The sequence below is a fragment of the Equus quagga genome, unplaced genomic scaffold, assembly GCF_021613505.1.
Source record: "Equus quagga isolate Etosha38 unplaced genomic scaffold, UCLA_HA_Equagga_1.0 763_RagTag, whole genome shotgun sequence".
Taxonomy (NCBI): Eukaryota; Metazoa; Chordata; class Mammalia; order Perissodactyla; family Equidae; genus Equus; species Equus quagga.
Genome location: NW_025803151.1, coordinates 42,523 through 67,470, shown reverse-complemented (window position 1 = coordinate 67,470; position 24,948 = coordinate 42,523). Strand labels below are relative to the sequence as shown.

Below are 24,948 nucleotides of genomic sequence, written 5' to 3'. Positions count from 1 at the left end.
CTCAACAGACAGGCTTCCAGGCCTCTCAGATCTCTCTGCCTCAGTTTCCTTACCAGCCGTCCTTGGGGAAGCTTGATGCCCCTGTTCTTCTTTCCCTCGCACTTCCTTCTGGAAACGTTCGGTTGGCCTCTCCTCTCCCAGATCGGACCTTCCTGGGGTTGCTTAGTCTCCTTAACCGTCCTCCTTTGAGAGGGCGACTTTGCTTTTGCTGGTGGAAGAAACAAGGCTCAGGACTCGAGAAGACATCTGTGGTGAGTCACGGAACTCATTCACAAGGGGGCCAAGGTACTTGCCCTCCCAGCACTTGGTCCTGTTTTTCTTTTACCGGATATTGGATCTGTCAGAGTTTTTTGTTGTTTTTCTCTTTGCACTAACCCTTTCCAACAGGACTGGCTAAAAATAATGGGATTTATGTAAAATGATTACATCTCTTTTGCCTAATTATATTTTAAACTACACTGTGGGGATTGTGAGCACATATAAATCCACCTTCAGGAAATATGAATTAACCATGCTAATAGAGACCTCACCTTAAATTGGCCAAAATGGGGCAAGTTCAGTTTACCCAAACTGGTGTATTTGCACATGTAATTGGAGACAAAGCTGGCCATAAAAAAACTAAACCACCAATGGGAAGCCTGTTTTAATTTTTGTGTGTGTGTGAGGGAGATTGTCCCTGAGCCAACATCTGCACCCATCTTCCTCTATTTTATATGCAGGATGCCACCACAGCATGGCTTGATGAGCAGTGTGTAGGTCTGCACTCGGGATCTGCACCCTCTAACCCCAGGCCACTGAAGTGGAGCATGCAATTTAACCACTACGCCACTGGGCCAGCCCTGCCTATTTTGATTTTTGAGTCTTCTAAACAAGATCAAAAGTCCCGTACTGACTCTTTAAGAAAAAATAATTAAATAAACAAACAGCTAGCTAAAGGACACCCCCTCTGCTGCTCCTCCCTCCTTTCTTGCTGGGCTCCACCACTTCAACTTCCCCAAAATTCCAGATCTGAAACTAAGCAAGTGAAAGTAAGTAAACTTTTAAAATATTTTTTAAATTGTAATAGCCACTTTGGGGAAACTTTGTTCCAGAAAAGTCCACCTTAAAAGAGAGGATTCCAAACCTCTCACAATAGCATGCATTCTTTGATTAATACACAGACACTGCTAAAAGAAAAAATGACCTTAAAACCAGCTATAAAAAAGGATCCTTAAAGCAAAAAGACAAAAAAATCTTTAACACAAATCTTTAGCCATCTGAAGAAGTCACAATCTGGATCCAGCATTCTTTTAAATTTTGTGCCTGAGACATGGCTGAAATTTTTAAAAATCTGTTTCCAATTGTTTCTGTGTCTCTGTGTGTTTGTCCGGATGATGTAATTTTAAAGAGACCTCTATTTAATTGACTTAAAATAAGCACTTATGTAAGTTATTTCTAAATGTGATAAAAACTAGCCCAAATGTCTTTCAAGTTAACATGATCTAAAATGATCTTTGGTAAATAAAAACTTGTTGAAGTTTGTTGGTTTATTAAAGTAGACATGTCCTCAGAGTTATCAACTTAGGACGTAATGGAAACATACCACCTTCATGAGTCAAACAAACTCATGTTGTCTCTGTTACAGAATTTGTCAACAAAACTAATAACTTAAAATAATAGCTAATTTTGTCAGATAATTCATGAAGTTTTTATAGGCAATCTAAATATTCATTGGAAACAGGTAAACTAAACAGATGTAAAAAGGTAAAAGTTTGGGGGAAAACTTTTAACAATAATCATGTGTTCTAATATATGTACATACAACAACTTAAAATGATGGCTAACTGCTCTGGTGTCACATAAAGACTTTGTGAGTAATCTGGACATGATCGTTAAAAACAAATGGCTTATGGGGCTGGCCCCAGGGCCTAGTGATTAAGTTCACGCCCTCTGCTTCAGCAGCCCAGGGTTTTGTCAGTTCAGATCCTGGGCACGGACATGGCACAGCTCATCAAGCCATGCTGAGGCGACATCCCACATGCCACAACTAGAAGGATCCACAACTAAAAAGCACACAACTGTGTACCAGGAGGCTTTGGGGAGAAAAAGGAAAAAAATAAAATCTTTAAAAAAGGACAAAAAACAAATGGCTTAAATGTAAGTGAGGTAAGAGTTTATGGATAAGCTTTTAACAATAATTATATTTTATAACATATGTATTTAGAATAACTTCCAAAATCTCTTTGGTAAGTTAAAACTTTGAAGTTTTACTCGATTAAATTAAATGATAAAAAATTCCTTAAATAGCTAGATAATTTCTAAGGAGGATAAAATACCAGATAAAGGTTAATCTTTTGGCTTCTTGTTACAAAAAAAACTAAAAGATGTTCAGGTCTATTAGTAAACATGTCCTATATTTTATTAAAAGATTATGCTATGAAGTAACATGTTTCTAAAAATTATAAAAATTATTTATAAATACGCCAAGCTACAGAATACTAACGTAAAAGACAGTATGTAATTACTTACTTCTTAGTTTTCACAGACAAAATCAAAGTTTGTAATGGCTAAAAATTCTAATTAATACATATGATTAAATTTGGGCCCAGCCCTGTGGCCGAGTGGTTCAAGTTTGATGCGCTCTGCTTTGGGAGCCCAGGTTCTCAGGTTCAGGTCCTGGGCACAGACCAACTCTGCCCACCAGCCCGTTGTGGACGTGCTCCATCTACAAAAAAATAGAGGAAGGTTGGCACAGATGTTAGCTCAGGGCGAAGCTTCCTCAGTAAAAAAAAGCTACTAAAAGTTAATAAGGGAAACATCTTTGTAATCAAGGAAAGTAAAATGTATGTTTTCAGTAAAGAAGACATAAAGATTAGAGATATTTTTATTTTTTCTGTTAAAAAAGATAAGCTTGTCCTAGAGTACTAGGAAAAAAACGGAGAAAGACATAGAACAAATTCTAAATGTAAGAAGCAAGTGACAGAAGGTTTGTGAAAGTAAAAACCCCAAGAAGAGTTTTATACATAGTTGACTAAGATTAAAATAAATTCAATTAAATAAATGTTTCTATATCAAAAGCAACTTAAGAAATTAAAAATTTGGGTTTCTCTCTCTTAAAAGGATAATCTTAAAGTTTGGTCCATTCTTGATAAAGAGATTATGAAAGTTTTTTTTTCTTTGCTTTTGAGTGAGTCTACTTACAATGCAGACAACCTATGTTTGGTTAAAATAGCTTGCTATGCTCAAGGAGGCTGAAGTCTCTCTATTCAGGCTTTCTTTTTAGACTATTTCACTCTCTCTGTTTGCCTGTGACATTTTCTGTTGTCACCTTGACTAAATGGATAACTAAACATTATTTCCTATTTGACCAAGTGTTTTAAAACCCTTTGCTATTTTTTTTTTTACAAATTTCCCCAAGGTTCAAGCCCTAAGTAAAGTCTTTCTTTTCAGGGGTTTCCAATAGCACTCTGGGGACTTCTCAAAGAATTTGTTCTCTCTTTCAATAAAGACAGCGATATTAAACTAGTTAGGCTTATTTGGTGTATTAAATTACATAAATTATCAAATAAATAATAATAAACTTTCTCAGGTTATATCATACGGGTAAATGTTATTGATGTAAGTGGTTCTTGATACCTGTTTCACATCTCAAAGTGCTCCAGGTATCCATAGGAAACTCCAAAAGTTGACAATAGGGCCTGATACCAGGTCTGCACAGTTAGTGGAGGTAGCCTTCAGGGTGTTCAACACCCGAGATATGACAGAAGAAATGAAAGATGACCAAGAGTTGCACAGGCAAGCTACTCTGCTCTTGGTGGACCTCCAGTCTTCTCGAGGTCACCAAAGGGAGAAGAAGATGCCACAGGTGAGTGACCCTGGCCCCCCACAGCGGGGTCACACAAAGGTCACCAATGAAGTTGGGGCTTAATCAGTGTGCAACTACAGATGAGAAGGGCATTGGGATTGTCCGAACCAACCCCAGGGAGGGAAGGGATCAGACAAGACCAAGCCCATGACTACAGATGAGATGTGATGGGGCCCTGGGGCTCCAAGTTTGGCTCCAGGCAACCAGTCCTCATCTCCCCAGAAGAGCCCCAGGGAACCTTAGCAGTGGGAGGAGGGCATGTTGAATTTTTGCTCAATGCTGGGGCCACATTCCTGGTGTTAAATACCTAAAAAGGAACCCTTTCAAATAAACATGTGATAGACAAGGAGTATTAGGTAGAGGAGAGACCAGAAGTTTTCTGGAGCACTTGACCTGTGAAATAAGATCAAAAACATTAAGATGTTCTTTTCTATATCTGCCAGAATACCCTGTTCCTCTCCTCAGGAGGGACATGTTATCAAAACTAGGGACCTCAATAAACTTGGAACAAGACAAAATAGAAATCCAAGTTCTCAAAAATTGGGAGGTCGAGCTCATGGGTTTGTTACAAACGTACCAGTACCTGAAAAGGAGGAAATTCCCCAAACATTCTAAGCCAAGCCAACTCGGAGGTATGGACACAAGGACAAATGGGACAGGCAGTCACTGCCATACCTGTAAAGGTGGACTTAAAGCAGATAGACCACTGGCCTCTGGCATAACAATATCCCCTAAAGTCAGAAGCCATAAGAAAAATCCCTCCTGTAATTTGACAAACTTTAACACAAGGAATAACCGGCCATATAGCTACCCATGTAACGTTCCCATTTTACCCATTAAAAAGCCAGGAAAGGGGGAGTACAGATTTGTTCAAGACCTTAGGGCTGTCAACAAAATAGTCCAAGACCCACGTCCTGTAGGACCTCATCCTTACACCTGCTGGCTAATCTCCCTGGGACAGCATGTTTCAGACAGCACTAGATTAAAAGATGCTTTATTTTATGTCCCATTGGACCCTGAGTCCCAAGAGATTTCTGTCTGTGAATGGGAGGACCCAGACTCCCGCCAGAAACAACAATACTGCTGGGCTGTCTTACTCCATGGATTTAAAAACTCCCTTACAATTTGGGGGGAAATTCTGGGCCAAGATTTAAGGGAATTAAAATTAAAACAAAGCACTGTGTTACAGTATGTGGATGGCATCCTAGCAGCCAGTTCGTCTAAGAAAATCTCTGATGAGAACACGGTGACCATGCTAAACTTCTTAGTCAGTAAGAGATATAAAGTGTCTAAGGGGAAAACACTGATATCTAAAGAGACTCTAAAGTACTTGGGGGTTATTATTTCAAAAGGGCAGCACAACCTTCCTCAAGAGAGGAAAATGGTAATATATCAACTTCTCCACCAAGAACATGTAAGCGCTATGAGGATCTCATTCTTGAGATGGCACATGTGGATCCCTAATTGGGGTTGATTGCTAAGGCTCTCTATGACAAATTACAGGGTCCAGAAACGGACCCCTCTGAATGGGATGAGCTATGTGACCAAGCTTTCAGTAAGCCTAGAAACTTACTAATAGAAGCACCTGCACTGGCCTTACCAGACCTGAGCAAAGCATTTGACTTGTACCTTCATGAAAGACAAGGAGTAACTCTGGGAGGATTAGCCCCAATGTTGGGACCCTTAAAGAGAGTGATAGCCTGTTTCTCAAAGCAGCTAGACACCATGGCAAAAAGATGGCCTTCATGCCTGAGAGCTGTAACTGCCACCTCCCTGTTAATCAAGGATATGAACAACTTGGAGCTATGCCTGGTGACCTACAGACTTACCTTAGACCAGCGGGAAAAGTTCTACTCCTCTACCAGCCCCTATGACAACACCCACACTGAGGAGGAAGTAATTACAGAAGATGAAGCTTTGCCCCATGCGCCGCAAGAATGAGGAACAGGATAAAAGTAGAGGAGGGATTCTCTCACCAGCCACGGACTTTAATTCGCTTCTCTTGTCCTGCCTAAACTCTAACCTTTTGTGTTTGACCTAATTCTCTTGTCTTCTTGAAGGGCGCGGACATTCTTCTCTCCAACAACTTTGGCGTCTTGAGCTTATGCGCTTTCAGCTATGCACGAGGAAGAAGCTCAAAGTGACAACCACCCTGGACCTACTAGCTCTGAACCTGACCAGAGTGACAAAAATGATGCCTACACAGACAGGCGGGGAGTTGCACAGAAGTAATCTGCCCTCATTAACATCGTAAATTCTCCTCTGGGAGGGGCAAGGCAGCCATTGTTAGATTATGTGATGCATGTAGATTTCAAACCACGCATGTGCAAGCTTCTGCCCGCCTCTACATGAGATGGTGAAAGTTTCCCCTTTGAATATTCATTCCCTATCCCAAATAAATGTACGCACTTCCCATGCTCAGAGAGCCATAGCTTTGTGAATTATTCCCTACGGTCTCCATTTTCTTTCCTGCATGCCGGCAAACAAAATTTCTGCTTTATGTGACAATTGCTTCTGGTGCAGATTGATTGATTAACTCACGAAGAGGGGGACACACATTTAGTCTGGAAACATACCCACCACCCCATAACAAAACTCTGGACACAAAAGAAGACCTGCCAACAATTCTAGAACTTTCTGAGAAAGCTGTATTACAACCTACTGGTTAATAGCTCTCAAATCCACAAAATCCTTCTTTACTTTCAAGCACCCAGTGAAGTCTGTCAGCCTCCCGCTAAAAAGTATGGTGAGCGAGGACAGGGAACCACCAGCTTCCTCAAACTTTGTGTAACCAGAAGGGATGACAGTTCATTGGATTTTTATTTCTTTTGAAATATTTACATTTAAAGACAGTGGCTTAAAAGCTAATGGAGGCCCTCATAATCCAGTGAGAAACACCCTCGTTCTATGATTTATTTTCAGCTTTTGGTTAGTTTTCCATCTCCCTTGCTCCATTTCCAGGAGCACATTTTCTCATCTCTGTCACCCCTCATTCAATTCAGCAAATCGCATCCATTCAGCAAAGACGGATCGAAACCATGGCTGCTTTTTAGTCTAAAATGAAAGGAGTTTCCCGTTTCTATATTGTAGGACATGTACTTCATGAGTTTGGTTGTTTGCTTGCTTGATATACAAAGCCCCATCCAGCCTTAGCTGCCAGTTCATTTCATTATTTTGGTGTTGACTTCTGTCTGGCTTTTTTGCTTTTGTCTTCTGACAGGTATCTGGAGAGGAAGTATGGTACAGTTCAGGATTTTTATCAGAAACACAAAACCACCCTTCGGTATATCCTCTGGGGCATCTTATTAGCAGGTAAATAACAAAGGGGGATGGATCGCATGTCTCTTTTCATGGATCCCCCAAATATTAGCTTTCTGTGGAAAGAAATAAGTCTCCCCCCTGTCCTGGACCTCACGGAATCATCCAGAGAGGGAGAGAATTCAATCAGGAAGCCCCTGGGTGGGGGGAGGGGTCTCAGCGTGGGACACCTATGCAGAGTGGTTCCCTGTCCAGTTTTTGTGCCAGCAGCTAATGTTTTAGGTCCCCTACTCCTGTGGCTTTTGTGACTATGGTGTGGATTTGAGGGCTGGTTCATCAAATCCAGGCAACTAGAAAACATGGTGATAATCACAGGGCAGAAACCTAATTGCAGGGGAAATATAAGCAATTAATACTCTATGCAAACACAGCACGAGGAAGAGCCGGGGTTCAGGTAGCCCACTCTTCTTCCCTGAAGGCAGAACCGTACTGTCCTTACAGATGAGCACATCTCCACTTTTGCTCCCTTCAAGCAAAGGGCTCTGCAGCCCATTTTAAAGAGCACTCCCGTCTATAAGATGGGACCCTCCCACCCAAGTCCAGAGACATTAACCCAAGACCACTGCTCCCTGAGGTCAGTGGATCTGCTGGTGCTCACACTGCAGGAACAGGGAAGAGCCATAAACTTTCTGTGTTCCAGGCCAGATGGTGTCTCAGGCTTTGCACCGCCATGTGGTGAAACCAACATAACTCTGCCTTATGGGACAACAGCACACAGACAGTGTGGCTGTGCTCCCATGAGACTTTATTTGTAGAAGACAGATACAAACATAAAAATACAGCTGTACTTGCCACCTACAAAGCACATGGCAGGCCACATTTAACCTGCAGACAGTGTTTGCTGACCTTTAACAGGAAACCTTGTTGTTGTTATCCTACAACCTCCTCTTCAAAAGCAGCCCCCTTGGTAATTGCCCCACCCCTTCCCCTTTCCTGTAGAGATCCCGGGACACTTAGAGATTGTTGGTGGGCCCGTTTTCCTACTCAAGCTTAGGCCAAATCTGAGCTGCAAACCAGCGGAATCAATACCTTTAGTCAGTGGTTGCTTCAACGTCTGGCCTTTCTCTGATGGAAGCTTGCCTGCCAAGTCTGAATGCCAGAAAAAAAGTGGTTAGTACTGAGTGAGAGGCCCGGTGATGAAGCATCAGGATTTGCGAACTCAGAAGGTTCTATAAGAGAAAAAGACTTAGCACGCTGTCCTCCTAGCGTTCATGGTGACATTGTTAGGGACTTGCTTGGAAAAACAACAGAAGCTCCCAAAATCCACTACTTATAATCAGAGGAGCCCACAGCCCTATCACGAGCTCTCCCGCCTTCAATGCTCCCTTGACTGAACCCCCCTTGGTGGAGCTGATTGGTGCTGTGGCTGGTCTCCAGCTGGTGCTGATGGTCCCCATCTGTGTCTGCTTCCTGACAGTTTACCTGGCTATGGTGATCGCCGCGTGTGCCCTCAACTTTCACCGAGCCCTTCCTCTCTTCATGATCACCGTGGCTACCATCTTCTTTGTGGTCTGGGATCACTTTATGGCCAAATATGAGCATCGTGTCAAAGAACTCCTGTCTCCTGGCAGAAGGCTTCTGGACAGACATTGGTCCTGGCTGAAGTGGTAAATGCAGTTGGTTCTCTTACCGCCATTGAAAAGGAGCTTAGTTTTTTCGAAAACTCTTCCAAAACTGTGTTCTGAAATTGCTTCCTCATTGTGGGATATTGAAGCTAGAGAAAACCTAGGAAATAGTCTATTAAAATGCCTTCATTTTATAAATTATATTTATATTATATTACATTATATTATATTTTATATTATATAGATATTATATATATTATATTTTATTGTAAAATTTTATAAACAGGAAATCAAGACCTCAATAAGGTAATGACTCATTTGAGATGTGTTCAAATGTCCCTACAAACTGCCTTAATTTCAACTGCCACTAAATGATAAGATGTTGTCCAAAGGATGGGATGGTTCTCACTTGGGGAGGTGACCCTCTGCTCTAGGCATGAAGCTAGCCTCCTTCAGAGGAAGGGTCTGTGAATTATTAAAGCCAATCCTCTCCTACAGAGCCCATGTCCTGTGGGGGACCACGCAGGGCATTTCTCACAGCCTCTCTCTGTGGGATCTTCTCTCCCTCCAGGTGGCCCTGCTGGGTAGGACCCAGGGCCCATTCTCCCCAGCATGGCCCACCTGGGATCTACCAGGAAACTTCACCCATTCTTGGCCTAATAAACCAGGATTGTGTAATCCCAACACAGCACCCTTTCTGGTTCTGCCATCCAAGCTGTGAGTCAGCCTGGCCATGCCCACCTGATTCCCCAGGGAGTTGAATCTACTGTAAAGTCCAACTTGGCTCTCTGGGGCTCGGGTGAGGTCCCCCAACTGCAGAGAATGCATTTCAAATTCTCCCTTAAAGGGAAGAAAGTAACACCTCACGCATCCTCCAAAATGGAGGTGAGGACTCCCCATAGATCTCTCAAAGAAATCATCAGACTTCTCTCCAAACATCCTTTCTTCTCTCTGACCCCTTTAGATGTCCTTGAACGGCCCAAGGGCTGTGGAATGAGGGGGACACATTGCTTAATGTTTTCGCTCTTTGCCTTTATAGTCACACTAAAAGAGGGTCTGTTGCAATTTCTAGAAGCATAACTTCCTGGTGCCAGAGTGTGTTACTCTTAATATTCTTTGTTTGTTGGTTTAAGCCTGATTAAGATTTCCAAGTTAGCACTTGGATGCTACAAATGAGCCACAAATACAACAAATGATGCCCCCTTTCTGGTTCTCTCAGGGTGATTTGGAGCTCTCTGATCCTGGGAGTTGTTTTCTGGCTGATCTTTGACACTGCCAAATTGGGCCAACAGCAGCTGGTGTCCTTCGGTGGGCTCATAGTGTACGTTATCCTGCTATTTCTATTCTCCAAGCACCCAACCAAAGTAAGTATCAAATTCATCTTTTCTGTTTTTTTCTCTCTTTTTTCTCATGTGTAAATTGCTCAAAGTAATGAGTGTGAGAGAATTTAACTGTTATTCAGTATTTTTCTTACCTTGCTATGATATTTTGAGTGGCTAGGGGGCACTTCTTCCTGAACTTTCATAGAACCGTCACGTTCTCATTGTTCATTCTCAGTAATTTTCCAGTTACACAATCAGTGAGATGTTGTGTACTGTCAAGTCGAACTTCTACTCGTGGCCACCCCTCTCCCCATCAAGCACACATTCAAAGAGAATGCATCCATTTTGATCCAGATTTCCCCAGGCCAGTAAATAATCTAATATTCTACCATTGGATTCTGCAGTTTATCAAATTCCCATTTGTAATTTTGGCTATTTTACTCCAAAAGTTTGTCGTTGAACAGTTTTGTTCACATTGAATTCCAACCTCATCCTTGTTCTGTCAGTCAGTAACCCAACACATGGGCAAGAATTCTGAGACATCAGTTATTCACAAATGACTCATAATGGCAAATTCTGGAAGACTTCACTGGCTGAAAGGTGACCACTCAAAAGAAAGCGTTAGGCAGAGATCAAGTCACCTAATGTGATCCACTTCTTTGCCCTGTGAACATCTCTGCTGTTTTCTATGCCTCCACTCCCATAGTTCTTTGCAGGCCACTCAGCTCTGCACCAAAAATGAACGCAGCTGATTGTCCATGACTCTGCTCTCCCTGGGTCTGCATTAGAGATAAGAGGCTCCTTTTACAGCAAAATGAGAGCCCCTCAACAAGGTGGAATTTCTTTCACTTAATTCACTTACAGTTTGTCAGATCAACAAACCTAGGATGCACAGAAAAGTCATGTTCTGCCTCTCCATCTTCCAGAAAGGGAAATAATTATATGTATTAAATATTTACAGTGTAACCAGCAAGGGTAGATCCTTCCTCCTTGTGGCCCTGCTAAGACACCTCTTTGGGTCTAAGTTGTTTTATCATGACATAATGATTACATACTCCCTTGAGACTGAAGGCTTCAAACTCAGATTTAGAAAGAGAGAATACAACCTCGAGATTTCTGGGTATGAGTTTATTAAGGGACTCTCTATTCATAACTGCTTGGGTCTCCCAGAGAAGGTGGATCACAAGCCATGTGTGAGAAGCTACTGAGGAAACAGTGAGGCTCTGGGCGTTTATGCCGAGGTCAGCATTCACCCTCTAAGAAGATACATCTCTCTCCATCTTTCTCCATAGGTTCGCTGGAGGCCTGTCTTTTGGGGAATTGGGTTACAGTTTCTTCTTGGGCTCTTAATACTACGGACCGGCCCTGGACTTATGGCTTTTCAGTGGTTGGGCAACCAAGTTGAGGTAAGTTGGGTTCAGAAAGAATATCTTACTTTTATAGTGTTTTAACATTTGAATATAATCGTCAAGATATGTCAGAAATAGGTTTATTTTTCTGCATGAGTTGACTCAAATTTCAATTTCATAGCATGAGTTAGACAAATAATTTTATGTGTCAAATGTTAATCTGTCCAGTTTATTAATCTTATTGTTGCCCCTCACCCATACCATCCACTACATCTCTCCCCTCTCCCAGTTGCCCCCTTCATCCTGCCCAAGGGGTGTCACAATTCTAAGATGGTTCCACAAACAGAGAAACAAGCTCTCTTTGCATCTAGTGGTCAGCAGTGCCACTCATGTGCCATCTATTGCTTCTGCAGCAAATTACCACACCCAGCTTATTCTTTAGCACCCTAGAGTCACACTGAATGTTAGAAATGCCGGGAAGTCTGTGCACAGTTATAGTTCAAAAATACACTTCCGTGCCACCCACTGCGGGGAGAAAAGCTGACAAAATTAACTCTCCAAGTCTATCCAACAAGTTTGCTGGGTCCTCACCCTCTGCAGGGCCTGGTGGGTCCTGGGGACAGTAACCACCACTTCAGGGGTTATAATGGTCTCCTCTTACCCTTTCTTTATCTCAGAACTTCTTGGAGCACACTGATGCTGGTGCTTCATTTCTCTTTGGTGAGAACTACAAAGACCACTTCTTGGCATTTAAGGTAAAGCCAAACCCTTTTCTATGGAGTCACATCCTTTCCAGTAACTTCTCAGTCTTTGTATATGTTCGGATAGAACCCAACTACCAGAAACCAGGCGTACAGCTGCTGGGCACATCATAGGTGCACAGCACACCACTGTCCTTTCTCATGACAATTTTATCTGAAGTCAGTAGGTTATAAATGTTTACTTTGTTACTATAGCATTAAGAGAAACATCTAGAGGGGTCAGAAATTTTGGAATACCTTTCGAGGGCTTGTAGCATTGTCTGAGATACTTATGAAAAACCATGTGGGGCAACAGTATCTGAGATTTCAGGGAAAAGAACATTAGGTACCTGGCCATGAACAGGCATATGGCCAATAATAGCTGCTAGGTCCAGGATCGGTGACAGGTCTGTGCTCAGGAAACTCTCAGTCCTAGGCCAATCAGGACAACTGGACACCGACATCGGCCTCTGTTCTTCCAGAACCATACTCGTGCTAAACCATTCCCATTTTCCTTCAACACAGCCTTTGCCTAGGGAGGCCTGGGGGCTGGACCTTCTCCCAGCCAAAGAAGGATGTTATTTTACAGTGGAAAGGCAACCTGGCCCCATGCCCAGCCTCATCAATTCCCTCTTAGGGCTCCCACAAGCCCCAGGAAGTCACTGTCCTCTGGGAAGTCCCTAAAGATGCTGGTCAATGAGTCAGAAAGATGCATTTGGCTTTTTCTTCAGCTTTCCTTTTTTTGGTGTATCATTGTTCCTACACTTCTAAACTGTCTTCTCACTTAGGGACTTCCAATTTACCTCCAAATTACCCCAGTTTCAGTTAGGCCAACTGTTAGACTGGACATTTTCTTAAACTGCTGATTTGATGCTTTGGTGCTGAGATAACTTAGCCATCTCTGAAAGGTCAAGTGTTTACAGATTGAGATGAAAATATGCTGATATTGTGATCTGAATCCAGAATTGGAAAAAATAAAGTCACAAAGAAGGCATCTCAGACCTCCCGCCCGCTCCCCCCCAGGGCAGTAGCCTCCATCCTCTCTGCCAGCACAGAATCCCTGTGGGCACATTCAAGAGATGAGCCCCTTCGACTCCCTGACACTTTCAGGAAGGTTCTGCCTGCCCATTAAAGCCAACAAAAGCACGCAAGTGCGTGAGCTCTGAATGATGGCGCAGAGTGTCTTTTAATATATAGTATTAATAGAGTTTCCTAAATTGGATCCTGTACAAATTGTCCTCAGTCATTCTGAGCCTCTGGTCGCAGCTTGTCCCTGGCCGTTTAGCTGGGGAGCAGAGGGGAAGGGGTGTGGAGGGGTAGGGGTGGGAAGGGACTGAGACCGCAGCTCTGTGTGGTCTCTGCAGGGGAGACACGGCTCCCTGTAGACACACAGGCTGCACTGAAGGCACCCAAAGAGCACCAGGAAAATAGGATCTAGGAAAGGACAACCTTTGTGAACACAGAAGTAAGCTGGTTTCCAAAGTTTAACCGTTTCTTAGTGTTTCAAAAGTCTATAAGTAAAATAATTATCTTTCTAAAAGCTAAAATAATTCTCTCTCTAAAATAATTATCTTTCTAAAATTTTCCTCCATAGGAGGCACTGTGTGTGAGGACCTACTATGCTCTATCTGATCTGTGCAGCCACTTTGAATAAGGATCTGAGGTTGCTGGCACTTAATCTTGACCCAGGTTACTCTGCTAATAAGTGGTGAAGCTCGTGTCTATTTAATATCAGAACATGAACATCTGCCAGTGGCCTTCGGTTTGTTAAGCCTCACTATTACAAATTCCTCCAAACCTTCATTCCTTCTCTGAGACACTAAAGGAAGAAAAGATCACTATAGCAGAGGGAAGAAAATGTTGTTTACGATGAAATATACTCCAGCTTATCTAGAGCAAATTAGAATAAGAGACTGTAGATGGGGCAGCTGCCTGATAAAAGTGTTGTTTAGTTCAAGGGGAGTTTCCAGTATTTTTATGACGTTTCAGAGGAGGCAAAGGAGGTAGAAAGGAGACTGATCTGAAACCTACTAATTCTCCTGAGGCCAACGTTAGCCCACGATTGCTTTATCTCCTCCTCCAGGTCCTGCCAATGGTGGTTTTTTTTGGCGCCGTCATGTCCATGCTCTACTACCTCAGACTGATGCAGTGGATCATTAGAAAGGTACGGGACCAGAGGGTTTGGGTGATGGGTGTACAGCTGATTATTTCAGGGACAAAGTCCTATTTATTCAGAGTCTATTTATTCAGAGTTTTCCAAAGTGCTTCTCTCTTCCTACCAAGCTCTACCCCCTACCCCGAGTTATTGGATTCAAACCCAAAAATCCTACATGTGTCCCTAGAGGGAACTCTATCTCAGGGACTTCTGACAGGGCTTTGACTTGCAACCCACTGATATCTTCATGACACCTTAACAATTACTTCTTTAGCCACAGAATTGACTCCTACAGGTCCCACACCTGCCAGGGGAAACAGCACTGTCCTCCGTCTTGGGACCACCCTGTGCCTTATGCAGAGTCACTGCTTTTCCACAGGAGGTTCCAAAAGGGGGCACTCTGGTCTGGAAGCTGCTGGGAATCAGAGCAGGAAGGGGAAGCTGCTTTTCACTCCTCAGGGAGTTTTATAAGCCCATAAATTTTTTTTTAAGTCTAAAAAGTTAATCTCATTCCTGCTGGCCCAATAACTGTTAGTCCTACAGTCACATGTTAGACCAGAAATCTACGAAACGTGTAAGCTGATTTGAGCGCACACGAGAGCGAGGCCGTGCACACAGGGTTTGGGCACAACCCAGCCTTCCTTGGATCCCTGTTGATAAATAAAATGGAGAGAGAGAGAGAACCAGAATACCAGCAGAATTCACAATTTCAGCAAGAGCACCAAGGCCCACAATTTTCCAATTGTTGATTTAAGCATTCAGAACTACTGTGCCCATGTCTAAGGAGAAAGAATGCCACAGGAAGTCCCCATCCTGAGGTGGACACCACAGTCTCCAGTCGGAAGGGCCACTTCAAAAGTGGGACCATAAAGCACATCTGTTTGAGTGTTAAGTAGAAAAGGGCAAACGTCAACTACGCGCCACTACTTATTAGCTGCATGGTTTTTGGCAAAACAGCTAAACTCTTCTGTGCCTCAATTTCCTCTTCTATCAAATGGGCATAATTATAGGACTTCCCTTTAAGGGTTATTGTGTGGATTAAAGCGTTACTCAGATCAAGGGCTCAAAACTGCCTGGAATGCAGTAAGCCTGCCGTTACTGTCAGCAATTATTATAACTTATGACTCGTCCACAACGCTTCAGTGGAAATTCATTCGCATGATGTTGAAAGTACGTACAATGACTCAGACTTACCCCTCCAATAGGAGGGTGTGATTGGCCTGCTCTGAGGACTAGGTAAGATGTCCTCACAGTTAGCACATTGCTGGCCTGCCCACAGTTGTTGAAGGCCTCAGCGTTTTCCTCCAAAGATTTTATCCCTACTCTGAAGTGTACACATAGCTCCTCACTGACTTTGTCCCTTGCCCCCTTCTAGATTGGATGGCTCATGCTGGTTACTATGGGATCATCTCCTATTGAGTCTGTAGTTGCTGCTGGCAATATATTCGTCGGACTTGTAAGTTATAATATCAACAAAACAAAACAAAACACCCCTCTGAAATGGACTTCCAGAAAGTGAAATAAAAAAATATGATGGTTTTATTTCTTTTAGTGTAGAGGGAAGAGTGTCAAAATAAGGACCCCTCAACATTAAGAAAGTCCAGATTCCAGAGAGAGAAAAAGACAGAGACAGAGAGAGAGAGAGAGATCCCTTCCAAGAGTCTCAATGCCGATTGCGGCATTGGGGTTCTGGAAATTTGATGGAGAGGACGAAAAATTGAGTCATTTTGTCAAAGCTTCTCATGCAGAGATTCTCCACCAATCATTTCTGAACTTATAGAATTGTTGAGGCCTCTGGCCCACCCTTCAGAGGCGAGCAGCTCATTCGCTCACATGGAGTTCACCACTATCTCGAGCCTGCAAACCTGTAGCAGGCAGCCTCACCTGCTGTAGTGTAAGGCTAGGGCGATGAAGGAGACCAGGAAAGGCTCGCACCTACAACTGTGCAGCTGTATAGATATCTGAGATCATTCTCAACTTGTCTGCACTGGCCAACAGTCTGTCTTTGCTGAGCCTGAGGAACAATGCTGACGACCAAAAGCATTTTCACTCCCCATTCCATCCCATGGTTAAATGCTCTTCTGCCTGAAGTCCATTTAAGCAAAGAAATATGATGCAAAAGGAGTGTCTCTCAAAACAGCGGCATTCCTAAGGGACAGATGAGTGAGAAATAGCAATAGTCATCCTCATCACTCTGCACATGGAGCTTCAGGCAGAAGGGAGTCACATACCAAGGAAACCAAGTGTGAGTGCTCGCCAGCACGGCTGCCCAAGGAAGTTGGATTTGAAGCAAAAATAGTCACCCAGAAAAATACATGGCCCCGGATCCCAGGCTTATGACTGCTCCAGGCAGCTGAGCCTTCTTCTCGGCCAGCCCAGCCTGCTAACCTGGAGCACAGGCTTTAGAGCAGGGCCCATGCTTCCTTCCCTAGAAGCTCAAATTATTATAATTATAGTCGTAAGATCTCTCTGGACTAATTAGGGCACCATCTTGAGTTGATTCCTCCTACCTGCGGGGTAAGAGGGCTCATGTACTGAATTTCTATTCAGTCCATAAATTGACGCTCAACACATTCACTCTTATAGAACAATTAAAAATAAAGGGGAAAATTGTAAAACTGCACACATGCTCAATTTGATACCTAATATGCTAAAAGTTCAGCTATTATTTATGAAGAGCCCGAGGCTGTAGGCCACCTGCCTTCCTTGAGAGGATTCAAGCCTTTACAACAACATGCTACCTGATTCCTTTCCACCCAGGAGGAAGAAGGGGTCTTGATTCTCAATTAGGAAAAGGCCTCTGGGCACCTGACCTTGTTATTTTTTTTTCTGCTTGTGTCTCTATTTCCCTGTGGTGTCAGCAAAGAGGTTTAAGGTGTATCAAGATGAAGCTGGAAGATGCGAAGTCACGGTGGCTTCAGAATCCCCAGTTCTCAAGGCCAGGCCACTGGGCAGAGGTTCTTGGCCAATGATTTTCCAACCTTAGAAAAGTGTCCCCAGCCAGCAGAGTCCAGTCCCAGGCTAAGTGGGGGCCTTGTGTGAATTGGCCTTGCACACTTTGCAAACTTTACGCATGATTTTATATGCACATTCACCTAGAGTTCAAATGACCCAGACAGCTAGGGTGTAGTTCTCAAAATCGAGCATGCATCAGAACCACCTGGATGGCTTTTTAAAACAAGATTGCCGGCTCCAATGCCCAGAGTTTCTGATTAAGTCTAAGAATTTGCATGTCTATGGAGTTTTCAGGTGATGCTCATGGAGCTCGTCTGCAATCCACTCTTAGAAATACTGCTTTACAGGATGGAATTTTGAATAGATTGGCATACCCTCCTAAGACTTAAAAGGGAACACTTAATCTGGTCACTCTTCATTTCCAGACGGAGTCTGCACTGCTGGTCCGACCATATTTACCACACGTCACCAAGTCTGAGCTCCATGCAATCATGACCGCTGGGTTCTCTACCATGGCTGGAAGTGTCTTAGGCATATACATTTCTTTTGGGGTAAGAATGTTTGGGGATCAATTCATGGAAAATGCAACCTCTTCTTTCTTTGCTATTGTCATTTCTCTTTTTCTTTACCACTGCTGCTGGATAAGGAGGCCAAAAGAGTGTCCTTTTTTGCTGGATGGCTGCTCACAGCTCCTTTGGCATTTGAATGGAGTCCCCCAAAGGAGTTTTGGGGCTTCACTTTTATATCCCTACCACCCAAATGTGAATCATATCCAACCATGGCAGAATGCAATCATATTATGAGGCTACTTTGGCTGAAAATATAAACATGTGAAGAAAAAACCTGTTACACTAGTAAAGGCAATCTAAACCAGAGGTCAGCAAAGAATGACCCATGGGCCAATTCTAGATCACTCCTCTTCTCTTGTAACTGAATGTATACTGGAAACCAGCTACTCCTATTTCTTTCTTTATGGCAGCTTTCATGCTACAGAGTTAAGTAGTTGTGGCCCAAAAAGCCAAAAATATTTACTCTCTGGTCCTTTACAGAAAAAGTTATCTGACCCTGACCTAAAGCAGTGGTTCTCAAACCTTTACTGCACATTAGAATCACCTGGGAGCCTTTAAAAGCCCAAATACCCAAGCCCATCTCCCAGAGTAATTAAACCAGAATCTCTTGGGATGAGACCCAGGCATCAGTATTTTTTTAACTCCTCAGATTCCAATGTACAGATCGTTGAGAGCTGGTGGTCAATAGCATAGGGATGGGGAGCCTTATGATAACTGGGGCATGTGCCCCAAGCACAGAGCCAACAAGCCACATACAGATGCAACCCCCATGGGAGAAATGAGATCAACAGCAGCCGTGTGACCCAGGCCACTGGGCGTTCTTACAATATAGGTGAGTTTCACTCCAGGACTTTATCTGGGCCTCGGAAGCTGATCAGCAAGAAAAGGGAAGAGGAAAAAGGTGAAGGAGACCTCAGGAAAAGCACTTTGATTGGATCCCCAGATGATCCCCTCTGCCACCACTGTGGGAATGCCACCTGCAGAAATGTGCTGGGTGGAATGGGAGTGGGGAGGGGTGCTGATTCTGGAATTCTGAAAGGATAGGGAAGAGGATCCAGAAACAATAAAGGTGTGTGGAGGGGAGGGGAAAGAGTGTAAGTGCACTCCTCTGCAGTGAGGAGAGCAAAGATGCTTACACATCACAGGGACTCTGTGTAAAGGAGTGTTATGTAAAGGCACAAACTTTCAGAAGAGCACAAGGAAGACAGAGAGGGTGGTTTCCGTGCCCGCAACCCCAGACATCCCCATCTAAATGGAGATGTGATGAAATATGAGCTCTAGGGACTGTTTGAACATTCCAAAGGACCACAGAGAGGTGGAGGGATCTGTGAAAGCTCCTACAGAACGGGATTAATTCTCTTGTAAAATAATCGGACTTTGGTTTTGTGCCTCTCTCCAGGGATGTGGTCAGTTCATACCAATTCCTCCCTCTGAGTCTCACGGTGATGCCAACTTGGCTCCCTGAGCTCCTCCAAGCCTCCAAAGAAACACTGTTTTCTGGCATAGATGCAGTTCCTGCCCTTCTCTTCCCTAGTGAGGCTTTTGAGCCATTCTTCCTGAACACAACAGAAAAGCTAAACCTAAGTTGGCCTTCTTTCTCCTAAAATCGCAGATTTCACCTGCCCACTTATTAACTGCTTCAGTTATGTCAGCGCCCGCGTCATTGGCTGTGGCTAAACTCCTTCGACCTGAGACAGAAACACCTAAAATAACCCTCAAGAATGCCATGAAAATGGGAATGAGGTAAGTGAGACACATTCACCTCATTAATGACTATACAAGCTGGGGTGTCAGGGAGTTCCACATTCAAAGTACAGCAAAAAATTGACAAAGGGAGCATAGTGAATTATAGTATTAAAGTGAATTTAATTTCCTAATGACTATTAGACTTCACCCCCAAAAATCCTGTTTCAACACTTGAAAACCTTTTTTTTCATTGAAATATAGCTGACATACAATATTAGTTTCAGGTGTACAACATAGTGATTCAACATTTATATAAATTATGAATTAATGACCACAGCAAGTCTAGTAACTATCTGTCAGCATACAAAGTTATTACCATATTATTGACTGTATACCCTATGCTGTACATTACATCCCCAAGACTTCTTTATTTTGTAACTGGAAGTTTTTACCTCTTAATCCCCTTCACCTATTTCACCCACCCTCCCCCACTCTCCTCTAGTGACTACCAGTTTGTTCTCCGTATCTTTGAGTTTGTTTCTGTTTTGTTCTGTTTATCCATTTGTTTTTCAGATTCCACATATAAGTGAAATCATAGAGTATTTGTCTTTCTCTGTCTGACTTATATCACTTAGCATAATACCCTCTAGGTTCATCCATGTTGTCACAAATGGCATGATTTCGTTCCTTTTTATGGCTGAGTAATATTCCATCGTATGTATATGCCATGTCTTCTTTATCTATCCATCTATCAATGAGCACTTAGGTTGCTTCCATATGTTGGCTATTGTAACTAATGCTGTAATGAACATAGGGGTGCATATATCTTTTTGAATTAGTGTTTTCATTTTCTTTGAATAAATGCCCAGAAGTAGAATTGCTGGATTGTATGGTAGTTCTATTTCTAATTTTTTGAGGAATCTGCATACTGTTTTCCATAGTGGCTGCACCAATTTACATTCCCACCCACAGTGTATGAGAGTTCTCTTTTCTTCACATCCTCACCAACACTTATTTCTTATCTTTTTGATAATAGCCATTCTGACAGGTATGAAGTGATAATTTATTGTAGCCCTGATTTGCATTCCCTGATGATTAGTGATGTTGAGCATCTTTTCATGTGTCTGTTGACCATATGTATATCTTCTTTGGAAAAATGTCTATTCAGGTCCTCTGCTCATTTTTTAATTGAAGTTTTTGTTTGTATCCTATTGAGTTGTGTGAGTTCTTTATGCATTTTGGCTATCACCCCCTTATTGGATACATCATTTGTGAATATCTTCTCCCATTCAGTAGGTTGCCTTTTGGTTTTCTTCATGGCTTCCTTTGCTGTGCAAAAACTTCTTAGTTTGATGTAATTCCATTTGTTAATTTTTGCTTTTGCTGCCTTTGCCTGAGGAGACAGATCCATAAAAATATTGCTAAGACCAATGTTTAAAAGCTGACTGCCTACATTTTCTTCTAGGAGTTTTATGGTTTCAGGTCTTACATTTAAGTCTTTAATCCATTTTGAATTTATTTTTGTGTATAGTATAAGAAAGTGGCCTTGTTCCATTCTTTTGCATGTGGCTGTCCAGTTTTTCCAACACAACTTATTGAACGGATTACGTTTTCTCCCTTGTATATTCTTGTCTCCTTTGTCATAGATTAATTGACCGTATAAGCAGGGGTTCATTTCTGCACTCTCTATTCTGTTCCATTGATCTCTGTGTCTGTTTTTGTGCCAGTGCCATACTGTTACGATTACTCTAGATTTGTAGTATTGTTTGAAATCAGAGAGTGTGATGCCTCCAGCTTTGTTCTTCTTTCTCAAGATTGCTTTTGCTGAAAACCTTTCCAAATACCTGAATGTCATTATATTTCCTTGACTTCAATGTAGATATTTTATTTTAAATATAGTGTAGTGTTCACTGAGCTTTGATTTAAAACTGTTACAAAGCCATAGAATGACCATTTCTGGAAGTGTCTTATATGATAGGGAAAGAAAGTGTGATATAGGTATCCTTAACCCCTCTTTGGTTCATTTTCTTTTGCCCTGTGCAAAACAAATTAAAAGGGTGGAAAAGACTAAGGTATTTAGGATGTTCAAAAGTATTTCATTAAAGAACAGAATACATCAACAAACATGTTTCTGAGATTCACCCCTTGTTTGCATGTGGGTAAAGTCATAACCATGAATGAAAAAGCAAGTTGTCAAAAACTATATATATGGAATATGTGTGATTCCACTTATAAAATTAGCAGATGTGTGAACCTACACAACATGTTATTTAGGGATGCAGATATATAGGGAAATTGACAAGAAAGGGAATGATGAGCAACTTCTAGGGAGTCAGTTACCTCAGATTAAAGAGGATGAGATTAAGGAAGGGCACTGGTGGGGAGGGGGCCCAAAGGTGAGGGTGACCTTCCATTTCTTACCTGATGGATGTCCTGGCCTTCCATGAATTATTAGTGTTTATACCATGAATATTTTATAAATATTCTCGGGTAGCTACTTTTAATTAAGTATAATTTTTAAAACCTATAATATTTTTATCTTTTCTCAACTTTTTAATAATAAATGCCCCCAATTAAAAGAGTAGTGTAACAGTTATATACACATAAGCCCATCACCTACACTCAGTAATTATAAATCCCATCATGATTTCATGGAATCCAGGTGAGGATTTTGACCACGGCATGGGCCTGAGAGTTTGTCTCTCCATCCGAATGAGCTCTGATTTCCCCATATCTACACCTGTGATGTCCATCTGCTGACAGCTCCTTGGTAATTCTGCCATTGCTATTTTTTGATAAAGTGATTCAAGGAATCTCCTAGAAGCCGCATCACATGGAGCATCCGCATCCATCACCGTGGTAGCACACATCGCTGTGAATCTGATTGCCTTCCTGGCCCTGTTGTCTTTTGTGAACGCAGCCCTGTCCTGGTTTGGAAACATGTTTGACTACCCACAGCTGAGTTTCGAGGTATATTCTATCACGTTTCTCCTCCATTTTGTTTCTGCCCATCTTTGTTTAAAAATAAAATAGGTTTGTGAATCACCTTCCCTTACTGCCTCCAGTGCACTTGTACACAAGCACCAACCTCTCATGTATCCCCTATCTTCCCACAGCTCTTTCTCTGTCTCCTGTGAGACTCCTTCCCCCAACATACAGTCATTCTCTCCATCCCAAGGATCCAGGTCACTTCATATGACTAATTCCAACCTTGACTCCTAATGAATAAATATGGACAAGGGTATGTGAAGGGATTTCTGTGCCCACAGGTGACACAGAGAGGATGGGAACAATCTCTTTGTGAGGGTGAGGCAGAAGAACGGGAGCAAATCACAACTCTAATAAAGTATCTGTTTTTGTTTTTTGTAGATAATATGCTCCTACATCTTCATGCCCTTTTCCTTGATGATGGGAGTGAACTGGCAAGACAGCTTTATGGTTGCCAAACTCATAGGTTATAAGACCTTCTTCGGTGAATTTGTGGCCTATGAGTACCTCTCAAAATTGGTGGATTTAAGGAAAGGATCTGGACCCAAATTTGTGGATGGTGTGCAGCAATATATGTCAGTGAGTAAATATTTTGATTTTTCAGTGCACTTCATCACATACATATGTTTCATCAAATCGTTACTGGTGCCTCTTTATGTCAGGCAAGGCACTTAGAATATGACAAAACAGACCCCAAATCCCAGAGCTCATAATGAACACAGCACCTCATAATTTTCAGTTACATTGAATTAATCAATGTGTGTTTTTGTGTGTGTAGAAGCACAACTAATCTTTACCACTGTGATCATTTACTGTTGAGCACTGTGGGTCCAAACCCAGAGTGATACGAGCTGGGACTGGAATAACCCTATCAACAAGCATTTATCGAATGCCTTCTGTGTGCAATGTACCTAGGAACTGAGGCCACAGCATTGAACAAGTGATGAGGCCTCAGCCCTCGTGGGGCTCAGAGTCTAATGATGAGGAAGCTCTCTTCCTTTCAGCTTAAGCAATTCTTTGGACTCCGAGAAACTGCCTAAAGGCAACCTAGTGCCTGGACATCCTAACGAAGTAGTGAGACACAATCACTGCTCTCCATGTAGGTGAGGGAAGAGAATCAGCTCAGGGTCTGTGGTCTGAACCTTTGAGACAAGCGCCCTAGAACTATGTCAGGACTTCAGGTCAATAGCCTGCAAGGAGATGCTCATGCCCCCTTGGCCTTGGATGGGAGAAGGGAGCTCAGGTGAGGCTCTTACTTGGGCCATGTTTGCAGCTGAGTCTCCAACTTCTATTTTCCTAACGAACGGAATTGTCACACACGGAAACCCCCAGGGAAATGGTGAACATTTCTGACCGCCACCGTTGCTCCTGGAAACAATCTATTTGGAATTAATGTCCTAGGTACATATTGGACTTTAAAATGAAAGGGGAGGGGAAACATGCTGCCCACGCTTCTACCTGAGACGGCCCACCTCTGAACAGCCCCCACTCTCCAGCCTCCCAAAGACCAAACATGCACATTTACTCCCACGTGTTACACAAAATAACAGCACATCCCAGGAGAGTGTTGATTTGTGTGTTCTAATCAGGGCATTTGACTCACACATCTGATGTGAACAGTGACTCTGTAGGTCTCCTGTTTCTCAAATGCTCATTCTTCAGCTGAGCACGCAGTGGGGCTTGACCAAATGTCCTCATTGTCTGGATGCCACCACAAACCAGCTTGCTTCCCTGCCAAAAGTAAACCATAGGCTCAATTAAGTGAAATGTTTTCCATCCCCAACTGCCAGTTGCCAGGAGAAAGTAGTTTTGTTAATGAGCAAAGCAAGCTCACAGGTCTGGCAGTGCTGAGCAGGTTTGTGAGCAGGTTAGTAAGAGGATAGAGACAGGCCAAGAGAGCTGATTCGGGTTTGGGGTGAGCCCCAACAGGGGCAAGATCAAAATGGGGATGAGTCCCTGAAATTTCTGTTTATCAACCAAGAAGTGGTGGGGGTGTCCCAGTAGTCTGGAAAAGGTACAACATGACTGAAGTGTAAGATCTGGGTCCATGAGGCAAAAATCCTGTGTGTGCCCACTGCTGACCTCCATCTAAGGTTAGAGGTCAGAATGTGTATGTCACACTTTATTACTCCATTTTCTCTTTCTTAGAGTAAAGATAAAATTTTTGCATGTTTGCTTGTTTGTTTATACATAATACATTTCATGGCACAGAAGTCAAAATGTGCAAAAAGGTATAGAGGGAAAAGTGAGTCATCCTGCCTATTTCTCTGGCGCTAGCTCCTCTCCCTGTGCCATATCATGCTCACTGTTCTTAGCCTTGCTCTTTGCACTTAATAACATATCTGGAATGCCTTTCCATACCAGTGCCTGTGACACAGAATTCTATTGTATGAGCACACCATAATTTATTTTATCCAGTCCCCTGTTGATGAGCACTCTTATTGATATTTTGCTATT

The 24,948-nt window shown here is 42.7% G+C and overlaps 1 protein-coding gene across 1 annotated transcript in view; it reads left to right on the top strand.

Annotated features, from left to right (window-relative positions):
* Window positions 1–916: 916 nt before the first annotated feature.
* The window catches only part of LOC124234470 (solute carrier family 28 member 3-like), a 37,187-nt gene continuing 13,155 nt past the window's right edge, over window positions 917–24,948 (top strand). Inside the window, exons 1-13 of the mRNA XM_046651815.1 lie at window positions 917–1,028; window positions 5,905–6,072; window positions 7,065–7,156; window positions 8,580–8,769; window positions 9,947–10,091; window positions 11,342–11,455; window positions 12,076–12,153; window positions 14,222–14,302; window positions 15,669–15,749; window positions 17,674–17,799; window positions 19,430–19,560; window positions 22,305–22,473; window positions 22,873–23,070. Of these exons, the coding sequence (XP_046507771.1) occupies window positions 5,963–6,072; window positions 7,065–7,156; window positions 8,580–8,769; window positions 9,947–10,091; window positions 11,342–11,455; window positions 12,076–12,153; window positions 14,222–14,302; window positions 15,669–15,749; window positions 17,674–17,799; window positions 19,430–19,560; window positions 22,305–22,473; window positions 22,873–23,070 (1,515 nt within the window). The 5' untranslated portion in view covers window positions 917–1,028; window positions 5,905–5,962. The remainder of the gene's footprint in view (window positions 1,029–5,904; window positions 6,073–7,064; window positions 7,157–8,579; window positions 8,770–9,946; window positions 10,092–11,341; window positions 11,456–12,075; window positions 12,154–14,221; window positions 14,303–15,668; window positions 15,750–17,673; window positions 17,800–19,429; window positions 19,561–22,304; window positions 22,474–22,872; window positions 23,071–24,948) is intronic.